Below are 12549 nucleotides of genomic sequence, written 5' to 3' on the forward strand. Positions count from 1 at the left end.
TAAAGGAGCTAGAAAGTTAATATTGAGGCTAACCACAATACAGTTTTTTGAATTGTTTTTACAGTAAACTTTTATATTGCACTGAGAATTTATTAATATTTTTAGTTATACAAGTAATATAAAAGACTAATGGCTTTGGCGGATAGACAGGGTACTATATACCGATTTTTCGCTTTCACGCCGGCTATTCGCAAAAATACTTTGTTTTTTTATGATGAATTCCTCCTCATTGCAGTGTATGCAAGCACTTAAGAAGTTATGGATATGCTTTTCTTTCAATTTGTTGGCAATTTTGAGCGCCATATCTAGCGCTTCACTGGTACGCTCGACTTTGTGGAGCGCAGCATTTGCTTTTATTATCAGTAGGTAGCTGAGGAACTGCCATATGTAGCTATTGCACTGTTTTGCCTCTAAAATGATAGATATATATTATCGTTCGAAACCATGTGAGTAATGCACCAAACCTTCAATAGACTTTCTGGCACTGAAACAGCATTCGTCGAACCTATGTGATTTAAGATGAATCTCAGCCATTTGGTGAAGTAGGTAGGACTTCTCGATAGGGTACTTTGCGAAATTCATCCGGTTCTCGTATCGGTTTCCCATAAGACTGAAAGTTAACTTATTAGTAAACCATTTTTATTCCGAACACGAATTACCGTGAGTTTGTCACGGCCGGATCCACTGTTTCCGAGCTGTGATGCGTAGTGCGATCCCCAAATACGAAGTGTTTCACCTCCTTTGACTTATCCATAGGAAAGCGAAGTAGTCGAAGCAATGAGTTCTTTTCCGAATAGCGAAAGTTCTTCGGAATCGTGTACTGATCCACGTAGGCCAAAGCCAAAATATTGTACACCTCGTTTATGAACTCGAACTTCCAGGGCATAATCCTGTTGGTTTTTTTCACCACGTAATCTCCCATAACTTCCTCCACGTAACTGGTCAGTTTCTGAAATTAATTGTTGACCAATCTTATTTTTCTTTTGTTTGACTCCATTGATACACTCGAAATTCTTACAGTTAGACTCTTGGTTTTTCGAAGGTACCGAATACTACGCAGTGCAGAAATCATATTTCGACTAGTTTGGTACTGAACTCGATAAAGATATTCCTGGCGAAATTTATCCATTAACTTCTTGTTCGTGAACTTTTGATACCGGATATTGTACATGGGGCTACGGGCTTCCAGAATTTTCTGAAATCAACAATTTAGGACACTGATGGAACTGATTATTGAACAACCAATCAAACCAACCAGAAAACTTTTGATCTCGTCATATTTCTTTGTAGAAAGCGTTCGCAAGTACTCAGTGGTGTTTTTACATTGATCTAAGAGCAGGTTCGGATTCCTAAAACAAATGGATGTATGGTAGAAACAATGTTTTTTGAAGGTTCGTATCTGGGTTTACTTTCGAACGTGCTTTAGAAATATCACATCATGCCAAGACCTATCTATGAACATCTGGTTAAACACATCGAAAGCACGACTTCGTCTGGCAATTTCAAGGGGAGAAAGTATTTCTTCCTGGTAAGAGAGTGGTTATAAACGTAAAATTAATTTAGAAATTTGCATTAATACCCACTTCGATTTCGGGAATGCTGAGGACATCGCATTTCTCCTGTTCCTTCAGAATTTTCCAAAGCGGCCTGGTATCCGGCTTGTACTTGTTTCGTACCTCCGCTAAGTGCACTATAAGTTTCTCATTATCCGAAATGTACTGAGTCATCGAAGGGCCACAGGCATCTTCAATGTTCTCGTCAACCTAGAAGAGCCCCAAAAATCAGGAGCAACCCCCATATAGCCCTAAATACCATCATACCACCACCAGTCGCTGCTCGAACATTTTGGTCTTGTTTCCAGTAAAGACACGGGTATTATCGTGGAGCTCGGCTTTGGCATACTCAAGCCGGTTTAGTTCATACAGTGCATCGCAAACCTCCAAATTAATAGGCGCATCACTGCGTTCCAACATTTTCAATAGTCCTGTGGCCGAAATCAATCTACTTATTGCAACTTTTCAAGAGGACGATACTAAGCTTACGTTTCGCTTCCAAACTATCCTTAAGTGCCCCCTCTGCCTGGGCATTCTTCCTTTTGCTCTGGCTTCGGCGATAAAGAGTCGTGAAATCCGCAGGTCCGAGCCTAAGGGCTTTATCGAAATAGTACATGCCCAGGTTCTCCCTGCGCCGGCGACAGTAATAGGTTCCCCAGTCCTTGTAGATGCCCTGCTCTATATCCGGGCTCCAGTCTATCTTTAGCCATATGGGTATTGCTGCGTCTATGCCCTGCGCCTGCGGAACGATCGAGCCCGGCGGTATAATAGAAGTCATTTTAATATTTTTTTTTTATTTTGTTCTTTTTTCAACGAATAATTGAAGCAAACTGAAGCAAACTCGTTTCACTTCATGTTCAAAGACTTTTATTGAAATGGGGCTTTGATTTCGAGACCAATCTACTTGATACTAATCAATTGGAATAGGACCTCTTCATCCAAAAATTGGGAAAGCAATGTATAAATCCTTTAAGAACCTATCTGTCTTTAGCACCTGGCTGAAGCTCAAGGGCCGCGAATGTAGTGAAGTGAGGAAAGCTGCATCCTTATTAGGCTCACATTCGGTCCATTCTCAAGCACTTCGGTTTGCCCCAAAGCCACAAGTACAGCCGAAATTAGTTCCCCCATGCAATAATATCGAGATGTTCGGCTTCAACGCCTGCGCACTCACCTGCCGAGACTCCCTACTCCCGAAACTGGTAAGGACATCTGGACATGCAGGCAGTTGCTTTCCACCTGCCAATGCCCAAGCATCCGGCGCGACAATGACGGTAGTTTGTTGTTAACTTAAATAAGTGCGCTAATAGCGAAAATGCGAGATGACACTCGAAATCAATTAACAAGTGTCGGATCAGAAGCAGTAACGAATGCATTCTACTGGTTCTACAGGTGCATGTGGAAAATAAGTGATAAGGTTTCACGTAGTTTTCAATTTTATAAAAAAACGTTCTCTTGGCACATTTACTCAGAATAATATTTGAGCAAAGTTGAGAAAATATTAATGACACTAATTAGTGATAAGATAAAAGAAAAAAGTCCATTGTTGTCCTGATAAGAAAAACACCAAAAGGAGAAAATTAATTATACCTATTAGAATGGTAAACGAGAAGAGACGAATCTTAATTAGGCAACAGCAAATCTAATAAAAAGGTAATTTGAAACCATTTTACAAAAAATACATTATACGATATACTTTACATTTACCTTCATCTGTTACTGGAGTAACTCCCTGGGGTATTATATTTTAAATATTAATTAATATTAATATTAATTATTATCGCACTTGTTTTAAAAACAGGTTCCCACATCTTTTTTACTTTCTTACGCTTGTCTTAAACCACGAAATTAGGAATGCAGAATAGCCATTTCCATAATGTCAACTGGGGAGAAATATTTATACACGTAAATATTTGTGTATGCAGCGATAAAAGCTTTCGTAATTGAGAACTACATATGTATAATTTAACATAGTTTGGCGAACTTTGGCATGCGGTTCTTATTGTTAAGCAGTTCTTTTAATTAGGATGGCAAATCTGCCATGGGCTTGGTTTCAAGGATTATAGTTGCCCCTTGCTTACTAAACTCCTTCCACAAGCTGTGAATAATAGAACATTTCTCACTTATTCCATCTGCCCAATCTGCACTCAATAAATCCAATAAAACCAAGTGCCCCTGGATAAATACCATGAGAATTCCCAGATGTCCATACATTATTATATTTAACTTGAGGCGACACTTGACTTCTGTTGCACACACATGAATATATGTGCCATCTTGTGGGTTTCGGCACCCAAGTAATTAGCAACACGTGGCCTGGCACTTCGTTCTGGTGTCAAAGGAGGGGCCTTTGGAGGGAGGATGGGTTTGGTCACCGCCTAAGTGTCTCTAATGACCAGATGCTGCACTGGATTAGGTGGGGCGGGAGAGCCCCTCGCTCTTCTGAGTCTATGTAGTGGATGGCTACTCCGAATGAGGCCTGCTATTTATTACTATCTTTAGGCAGTCGCTCCCCAATTGGCCTCCTAATTACACGTGTGCCTTGCTGATTGCGTATTTCGTCAAATTAAATTCACGACTGAGCACACTTAGTTGAAAGTTTGGAAGTGCGTAAAATTCTATAGTTCGCTTCGCTAGGCCAAAATGTCTCGATGTGCTGAGTTCAGTTTGTCTCGGCGACATGTTCGTAATAATGATGAATCTGTGGCCAACAGCCATGCAAACTTTTCTGGTTGCGAGTATTCGCATTTATGAGTAATCCATTGTTAGCCCCCATTGTTCAAACTGGCTTAATAAATCCGACCAAGATGCTGCTGCCGACACCTGCAACCACAATATAACTAAATAGCTGTGGGCATGACACTTTTAATTGAACTCTAAGTTTTAATACTGAGGACTTTAGGCTGTGGGTGGCTTTTAAAGAGAAGTTATTAATAGAGCGTTGCACAAGAATTTCCAGATGCTCAGCTAATTGCTTGACTAATATAGTCTACAAAATAAACTGATAGCAATTAAGTCGTACATCGCTCGACAAACAGAAAAAGAAATGTAATGGGGTGTGTGCCAGGTGATAAGATGGCATCTTTAAATTCAAACAATAATCCATGTTTTATTCACTCTTCCGAGTTTCTTAAATTATATTAAAGTGCCTGCCTCTTTGAGGTAATAAAACCTTTAGAGGGACACTTTCAGCTTCTCCCCGATTTGATTTATGCATTTCGACATTTCAATTTAAGTTAAGAAGATATCCGGACACCATCGACATACATATTTATTTAAATTTTTCGCACAGGGCTTGAAAAGAGAAAGCGCGATTTTTTTCTGCAAAAAGAACAAAGCGAAATTTTAATGTTACAACATTAAAGTACAAATAAAATAGAGGGTGGACTATTTTTATTTTGTATAATAATGTTTTACGGAAGAAATCTTTTCATTTTAATTTCGAAAACTTTTCAATTTTGTAGTGTTTGTTCCGTTTGTTTAACTTCTGATCTACTTATCTACTCCTAATTTAAGATTAACTTTTTGTTGTTTCTGACGTAAACACAAGAAACCAAGGGGGATCGCAGTAATAGAGTTCCACGACTATCAGATACCCGTTAATCAGCCTGTGGGAGTGCTAAGTAGAAGTACAATTTTTAAATTAGTGGACGTGACAGCTTTTAGCGGCTTGTGGACAAAGTTCTGCAACAAACTTGAACAAAGTGGTCATTACTTGCCCAGCTTTAATGCGGACATACGGAAACCGATTCGGCTGGTTATCCGGATCCACTATATGAATACTTTGTGGAAACACTTTCTTATTGCTGTTACATTCCTTTTAACGAGTCAAGCATACCCCTTTGGAGCTACGAGTTACAGGTCTAATTACTCATTCTGCGGCATGAACATGCCATATCTACATATATATTTAACTTGGCTACATATATATTATAAATGTACATGGTGTTTATACATACATATATGCTTTTGTGTAGGTGTCTATTTACAATTTAGCCTAAACCATGCCTTCTTATCTTTTTAGCGGCAGACTGCGGACAGTAATCTGCGGCCATCTAAAAGATACAGTGGCTGTATTAACCGATAGCGCATCGCGGATTTTTCGCTATCCATAAAAATTTAAACGGAAATTGTCGTGTGCCATGTGTGACTCTAAGTTCAGCGGCGCCCGTTAAATATTTTACACGAAATAAACAAAAACATTTAGCTCTGTGTTAAAATGAATTCATCGACCGATCCGACCCTTTCAGATTTAAACACAAGTTATACAAATACACCGGATTTATACGCCACTAGTGTTAGCTTTGATCCATCCCCCGGATTAGAGGAAGTGGGCTCCTATGTCTGCGGAACCTTTAACTGCTCTCCAAAAGAGTTCGTGGCTTTTGTGCTTGGTCCACAGACCTTACCCCTTTACAAGGCCATTTTGGTAAGTCTTCTAGAGGTGGTCTGAAACCTTTTACTTGCAATCAAAGATTAAAGACAAAAAATACATATTTTATTATCAGTTGTAAGTCTTAATGAATAAATGACTAATATCATTCTTCATGTTATATTCAAACTTTTATACAGCTTATTAAACTTGTTTTAATTTGTTTAAAAATTGGGTTTCAAAGTACATAACTAGGCTAAATACACATGGATATTTATTTAGCGGGAAAGAAATTTGCGTGCTTCAATTTAAGCCTTTTAACTGGAAAATGCTTGGTCTTCTGTTTGCGTAAACCTTTTCCAGATAACAATTATATTTGGAGGCATATTTATAACCGGGGTCGTTGGTAATCTCTTAGTGTGCATTGTGATTATTCGCCATTCGGCAATGCACACTGCGACCAATTACTATCTCTTCAGTTTGGCTGTTTCTGATCTGCTGTACCTATTATTCGGTAGGTAATCTAAATAAAATTTGACCAACAAAAAAAAGTACAATTTTCTGAATATTCTATTTGCATAAAACTAGGACTACCAACAGAAGTGTTTTTGTACTGGCATCAGTACCCGGATCTCTTTGGCATGCCATTTTGCAAAATACGCGCATTTATTTCCGAGGCGTTAGTATACCTACTTTTAACTTGTATTTCAATCATTTGTAATACCAGCTATATTTCAGATGCACTTATGTCTCCGTGTTCACCATCGTTGCATTTTCCATGGAGAGATTCCTGGCGATTTGCCATCCATTGCATCTATATGCAATGGTGGGCTTCAAGCGCGCGATTCGGATAATAACAGCTCTATGGATTGCCAGTTTTATAAGCGCCATTCCATTTGGGCTGCTGTCGGATATTCAATACCTTGACTACCCCGCAGGTATGAGACTACATCATAGATTCACTCGGAGTACAAAAAAGGAGGCCTGGCACTCGAGTCAGTTGTTCACATATAGCAGGTTGCAGAAACCTTCTATTTGAATTTAAATGGGTGGTTGGTTAGGTTTAGAGTTCCTTTTGTGGGTGGGACATGAAAACCACCACCCAACATCCAATTATGCTCTTTGAATAATATCCGAATAATATGACTAGTTATGAACGGCATTTATTACGGTTTTCAGATCATTCCCGCATTGAGGAGTCGGCATTCTGTTCCATGCCGGACAAGATTGTTAACGAAATTCCAGTGTTTGAAGTATCCTTTTGCATATTCTTTGTCATTCCGATGATACTCATCATTATACTCTACGGACGAATGGGAGCCAAGATTCGGTCTCGAACAAATCAGAAATTGGGCAAGTACCTGGCTTCTTCTATTGACCCCAAAAAAACCGACTTCAGGGATGTATTCCAGGTGTTCAACATGGCACCAACAACAGAGAAACGAGAAACTCTCAATTGCGAAAGAAGACGGTGATTCGAATGCTGGGTGAGCCTTTTTCCAAACAATACTAATCGAATCCCACAATAACGTCCCGTTTAATCAGTATAGCCGCTGTGGTGATAACATTTTTCGTGTGCTGGTTTCCGTTCCACCTGCAAAGACTCATTTACCTGTATGCCAAGAACATGGATAACTTCTTGGATATAAACGAAGCACTCTTCTCGATTGCGGGATTCGCGTACTACGTTTCATGGTAAATGCCCAAGTGTTTTGTAAGCTAATTCTTAACTGATTTCTTTCACAGCACCGTAAACCCAATAGTTTACAGTGTGATGTCACGTCGCTATAGGGTTGCGTTCAGGGAACTCCTCTGCGGAAAAGCCGTAGGCGCCTATTACAATAGTGGATTCGCGAGGGATCACTCCAGTTTCCGGGAGAGCTCAGCCTACGACCGCGTTCATTCCGTAAGTTATTAAAAAACACCTTTAAACCTAAAATTTGGTTATTCTAACTCAAACTTCCCTTTAGGTGCACGTCAGAGCCAGCCGACTCCCAAATAAGTTCGAAACGGACTCCCAATCTGCAAATAGGGTGTTGATAAAGAAAACCTACAGTCTCCCGCTACCAAAAGTAATTAATTTAAGTATTCGTAGTTTGCTAGTATAGTAAAGTAAATTAGCATAAGTTAGAGCAACCACTTAGTTATTACAACTCTACAGATTCTTTTGAGCCGGAAATCCCAGAGTTGCTTCCAAACTTTTCCGTGTCGCCGGACTCTCGGAGCACAAAGATACCTAAGCGAATAAATCAAATTAAAAAGTTATTTCACTCTGCGTCAATTTGTGTATCCTTGTAATTCCCAAAGATGAAGTTGCTTAGTATTCCGGCTCCATCCTCGCTTAGGTTGATTTGGCTTTGTTTACACGAATACCTATGGGAACATAACTTTTCCTTACGTTGCATGTCGTACGAATTAAAGTGCTCGTATGTGATTGTTCGAGTTCATAAAGTACAGGGCGAATAAATACTACAATTTTTTTATATGTATTAATATTATTGTAATAACCTTGAACCTTGCACTTTCAGAATGCGGACTCTACAGTCCTGAGCACCACTGACATTGTCATCGTGCTGGAAAACAGCCACACAGTTTGCGAGGAGCCCAAAGTTGAGAATGATATTTGGATCGAAAACGAGGAGACTTGTATTTAAGGAGGAGGCCATTTCAACATTTGTAGTTTAAGCCAAAGACGTCGATTGAAAACTCGAGGTAACGAGCACAACTTTTTGTAGGACTAATTTAAGAACAAAGATTTGTGTATTTGGTTGAATTTGTGACATGACTAGGAGTCTGTCTAAGATATTTAATTATTTCCACCACATGTCATATTACTGAATAAACCAAATGAGTTTTATTATTAACGAACAGTTTTACTAATTGTGATTGATTCTTATAAATATGTATTTATTTATAAAATGGTAATAAGTTGCACTTTTACATCTTTACAAACTTACTGGCACACAAAGAATCTAAGGTATTTGAATCTTTATGGGCAAAACTTTGAAACCAAGCTGGAATAACAGGGCTTTTATGAATGAATACATTAACGAATGATTACAGTTTCAACGATTTGCATAACAATAATCTAAATTATCGTTTTCTTGGCTTGTTCTCTCGAAAAAGCAGTGCCAAATTGACGACAAAAGCGAAAGTTGTACCCATTATCCCAGTATCTATAATTAAAAACATTTTCACTTTTACATGAGGTAAATAACCCTGCATTCACAAATCTCTCATCCAGCCATCTAATATTCTGAATAAGCAAATTAATCTTTGAAGTTTGGGGGACTCCGAACCAATTACGCATTGGTCTCCGAAAGATCTCATCTCCGATTTACTTTCACCTGCACTCAAGATAGCCAAATTAAAAAGTATACCTGGCAAATAGTTCTGTCGCATCTGGAGCGTTGTCACGGTGCCTCGAGGCTCGAGTGCTTCATCTTCGCGCCGCGACGAGTGCGATATGATCTCTCGGGGATCTCTCGGTGGCCACCACATCCACATCAACATCCACATCCATATCTCCTCTGTGGCAGAGGCAGCATCTCAAAACTGGTTTAGTGGCCATTCCAACACTCCGAATTCCAGCACAGCTGGTTCAGAAACGTTCCATTTGCCACTCAGTTGCTTTCCAACCGACGACACCGCCGAAATTCAAGAAGAAAGTAATCGGATGGATGTGGATGCTCGAGACCCTCGATTGATTAACGGTGCTGCCGCATTGAACAACAGGCTCTAAAAAATCGTACCCATGTAAAGCTCGGTTTTAAGTAGATACACATAGATAGCTGCATCTGGGCCCAAAGACGAGGCCACGATATTGTATTTGGCTGCAGTGCCGCGAGGCGTTCCATTTTTATTTAAACGACTGGCCGGATAACAAAGAAAGTGAGATCAAGTCTTCGAGATCGTGGATCGTCGAATGGAAAAGAAGCTTCGCATGTATGCGTGGTTAATTCGAAAGAAACTTTTTTGCTTTTGGCCGCGGAACTGACAAATGTCAAATACCAATAGACCGTCGTGGAACGAAGACGAGCTTTAAAAATGAATCAGCGTCCGCTTAAATTGGCCCCCATTTTGGAGGCACTAGTTCTGATAGTTTTCCTAACCAACCAAGTGCGGTGCGGTGAGAATGATATGAGACAAGCGCGCATAAGGCAGTTTCTGAGTGAGCCCCAGCCCCAGTCCCATTTCAATCACAATCGACCCCCGGGTCCCGGACTACTGCCCCGGATAAGATCGCGATCGGATAACCTGCCCATGCTTCCTGGTAGTCCCAACAAGTTCCTGAGGTCCCCGCCTCCTGCCACCGCGCAACACATCATGCGCCGCGAGCAGTTTGGGAACTTTCCTCCGAACGACCAGCTCAGGAGATACCAGTTCGATCAGAATCAGCAGGGCAGATTCGCCCACGTGAAGGACGCTCCGGTGTTGGATGTGGGCAAGAACCAGTTTCCACCCCAGTATGTCTCCGAGCAGTACATCCAGAACTTCAAATCCTCGCCGCGCTTCAATGGCAATGTGATCATGAAGGACCACAAGCCTGTGTACGCACCCATTCAACAGCACGCGATTCCCGTACAGGCCTCCCAGTACCTGCACTATCCCAAGCTCTTCGGCCATCAGGGATCTCCCAGTTTCAGTGTGGTGCCTTCCCAGCAAACTGCCCTCCAAAACAGCCAGTTTCCCCAGGATCCAAATAGCTACTCTGTCTACGAGGATTCCGATATTCCCGCCAAGCAGGAAATCAGCCAGGCGGTGAACTTTCGCCAGGCAGTGCCACCTGTAAAGGAGTCCAGGGAGGCCCAGGACTACCTGCAATTCATGAGCACCAACGAGTACTTCCTGCCCAAACGGGATCCCGACTTCAAGAAGCTGGACGCCGAGCGGGACCAGCAAACGCTTCTCCATCAATATCCACAGCAATACAGTCAACAGCAGCTGTATCAGCAGCACCAGCAGCCGCAGCAGCCGCACCACCAGCCACCGCAGCACCAGCAACCGCAGCAACATCAATCCCAACAGCATCAAGCGCTGCAGCAACATGTTTCCTATAAAACTGCTGGCCTAGACAACTCGGTCTCCTCCAGTTACAATGAGCCCATACAAGTGTCCGACTTGTTCTACCAGCAAGATCCCGCTCCTGCGAATTCCGCTGTGGTTCGCGGCAGTTACCAAGCAGGTCAGGATGTTTTCGTGGTCAAATCCGACGGCAACAAAGCTGTGAAGCATGTGGTCTCCACTCCCATGGCGGTCCACACCACCACTCAATCGCCGCTGAAGAGCCAGCACCTCGCCAAGAGTCACAAGAGCTTTACGCCGGAGCCCTTGCGATTCGAGTTCACCGAACAGGATGCCATCAGGGGATCCATGAAGTACACCCAAGCTCCGCAAGCCAACCAGTACTACTACGAAACAGTGGCCCAAGCTCCCCGGGAACCCGCAAAATCTCCTGCCCAGAAGATCGAGCTCAGCAAGCCCATCAAGGAATACACCGACGACCCAGAGGACAGTGCTGACACTGAAATTGGAAAACAGGTGGGTTTTGTTTCTTAAAAGCCGCAATTAGTATACACATATAAGCTAAGAGATAGGTATAGCCACTCAACTTTGACTAAATTGATGATCAATAAGTAGTCCAGTTCGTTAAATGGTGACTGACTTAAATAAATACCAATTAAGTCTTTGAATTTTTTGAAAACAAAAAATATATTAAACTATAAAAAGAGTGGTAAATGAACTCTGAAAGTCCAGTACCAATTTTACCTAATGGGATCAAATATATTTTCTGTGAATTTGTGCCTAAGATATTCTTGCCAATTTCAGCAAGAGGATCCGAAGGTGCCCACTGGGACGAGTCCAGCTACTCCGGATAATCCAAAGGACACGGAGAGCTACTGTGAGAAGATATGCGCAAATGTGTACGATGAAAACGATGAAATAATTTGTGGATCCGACGGATATATGTACACGGGCGAGACCCAACTGCAGTGCTATTCGTCATGCCTCAATATAAGTAAGAGCTTCATACCTTTTATGTAAATAATATATAACATTATGGTTCTATTTCAGGTGTGACGATTAAAAGTAAAGGATCTTGCTCATAAACTTAAATAAAATAAAACACTATTTGTTTTAATTTAATTTATTCTAGCGATTACAAAATATGCAAATTTAGTATAGTAACAAAAAATTATGACACTGGAATTGGTAAAGTTTAGGGATATTTAAAAAGTGATTTTGATTTGTTATTCATCTATAAAAATATCGTGCACCTATAGCTTTCCTATTTATTAAAGTGATAATTTAAAAACTATTAGTGCATGTGTATTTTAATTCTATATTGGTATGAATCTCACAAAACATTCAGAGAAGTTAGTTATAATAAATAAATTATGGAAGTGAAAAAAACGTTTTTAAAATCATATTTATATCTATTACTATTAACGGAGCCTACCTGAGCTTTTCACTTTCGTGTAAAAACGAGAAACGAATATCTCCTAGCTGAATAAGAAAGACTGGATAGGCTACTCGACTGGTTCTGAACTTCATTAACATTTTTTTAGTAAGGGTGTTTCTTACTGTTTCTATTGGTAATATGCCTGAAAAGTTCTGAATATTTTT

General features: G+C 40.7%; 3 protein-coding genes across 5 annotated transcripts; 2 read left to right on the forward strand and 1 right to left on the reverse strand.

The window, feature by feature from the left end:
* Positions 1 to 52: 52 nt before the first annotated feature.
* On the reverse strand, positions 53 to 2403 carry LOC120449498. The gene is made up of 9 exons (XM_039631998.2): positions 2043 to 2403; positions 1821 to 1984; positions 1584 to 1763; positions 1410 to 1525; positions 1256 to 1349; positions 1019 to 1195; positions 660 to 949; positions 465 to 610; positions 53 to 410 (listed from the first exon to the last, which is right to left on the reverse strand). The coding sequence occupies exons 1-9, from the start codon at positions 2329 to 2331 to the stop codon at positions 127 to 129; spliced, it is 1740 nt and encodes a 579-aa protein (XP_039487932.1). The 5' UTR covers positions 2332 to 2403; the 3' UTR covers positions 53 to 126.
* A 3182-nt stretch (positions 2404 to 5585) lies between these two features.
* LOC120449963 (neuropeptides capa receptor) lies at positions 5586 to 8756 on the forward strand. 3 transcript variants are annotated; one of them, XM_039632665.2, is made up of 10 exons: positions 5589 to 5979; positions 6286 to 6436; positions 6511 to 6601; positions 6661 to 6860; positions 7102 to 7275; positions 7335 to 7409; positions 7473 to 7617; positions 7669 to 7828; positions 7893 to 7994; positions 8451 to 8756. In XM_039632665.2, exons 1-10 carry the CDS (start codon positions 5770 to 5772, stop codon positions 8574 to 8576), a joined length of 1434 nt encoding a protein of 477 aa, XP_039488599.1. In that variant the 5' UTR covers positions 5589 to 5769; the 3' UTR covers positions 8577 to 8756. The 3 variants fall into 3 exon arrangements, with proteins under 3 accessions (XP_039488600.1, XP_039488601.1, XP_039488599.1); XM_039632667.1 differs by lacking the exons at positions 7669 to 7828; positions 7893 to 7994; positions 8451 to 8756 and having other exon boundaries at positions 5587 to 5979; positions 7468 to 7607; XM_039632666.2 differs by lacking the exons at positions 7669 to 7828; positions 7893 to 7994; positions 8451 to 8756 and having other exon boundaries at positions 5586 to 5979; positions 7102 to 7409; positions 7468 to 7607.
* A 1201-nt stretch (positions 8757 to 9957) lies between these two features.
* Positions 9958 to 12032, forward strand: LOC120449378 (RNA-binding protein 33). The gene is made up of 3 exons (XM_039631812.1): positions 9958 to 11463; positions 11752 to 11941; positions 11998 to 12032. The coding sequence occupies exons 1-3, from the start codon at positions 9970 to 9972 to the stop codon at positions 12030 to 12032; spliced, it is 1719 nt and encodes a 572-aa protein (XP_039487746.1). The 5' UTR covers positions 9958 to 9969.
* Positions 12033 to 12549: the final 517 nt, after the last annotated feature.

Source organism: Drosophila santomea, chromosome 3L (assembly GCF_016746245.2).
Source record: "Drosophila santomea strain STO CAGO 1482 chromosome 3L, Prin_Dsan_1.1, whole genome shotgun sequence".
Taxonomy (NCBI): domain Eukaryota; kingdom Metazoa; phylum Arthropoda; class Insecta; order Diptera; family Drosophilidae; genus Drosophila; species Drosophila santomea.

Coding starts and splice junctions, on each gene's coding strand:
- LOC120449498 (XM_039631998.2), bottom strand. CDS start 2,331: ATGACTTCTATTATACCGCCGGGCTCGATCGTTCCGCAGGCGCAGGGC. Junction 1,985..2,042: donor GGATAGTTTGGAAGCGAAAC/GTAAGCTTAGTA, acceptor TTTCGGCCACAG/GACTATTGAAAATGTTGGAA. Junction 1,350..1,409: donor TTTCTAAAGCACGTTCGAAA/GTAAACCCAGAT, acceptor CATTTGTTTTAG/GAATCCGAACCTGCTCTTAG.
- LOC120449963 (XM_039632665.2), top strand. CDS start 5,770: ATGAATTCATCGACCGATCCGACCCTTTCAGATTTAAACACAAGTTAT. Junction 5,980..6,285: donor CCCTTTACAAGGCCATTTTG/GTAAGTCTTCTA, acceptor AACCTTTTCCAG/ATAACAATTATATTTGGAGG. Junction 7,276..7,334: donor TCGAACAAATCAGAAATTGG/GCAAGTACCTGG, acceptor GATGTATTCCAG/GTGTTCAACATGGCACCAAC.
- LOC120449378 (XM_039631812.1), top strand. CDS start 9,970: ATGAATCAGCGTCCGCTTAAATTGGCCCCCATTTTGGAGGCACTAGTT. Junction 11,464..11,751: donor ACACTGAAATTGGAAAACAG/GTGGGTTTTGTT, acceptor TGCCAATTTCAG/CAAGAGGATCCGAAGGTGCC. Junction 11,942..11,997: donor TTCGTCATGCCTCAATATAA/GTAAGAGCTTCA, acceptor GTTCTATTTCAG/GTGTGACGATTAAAAGTAAA.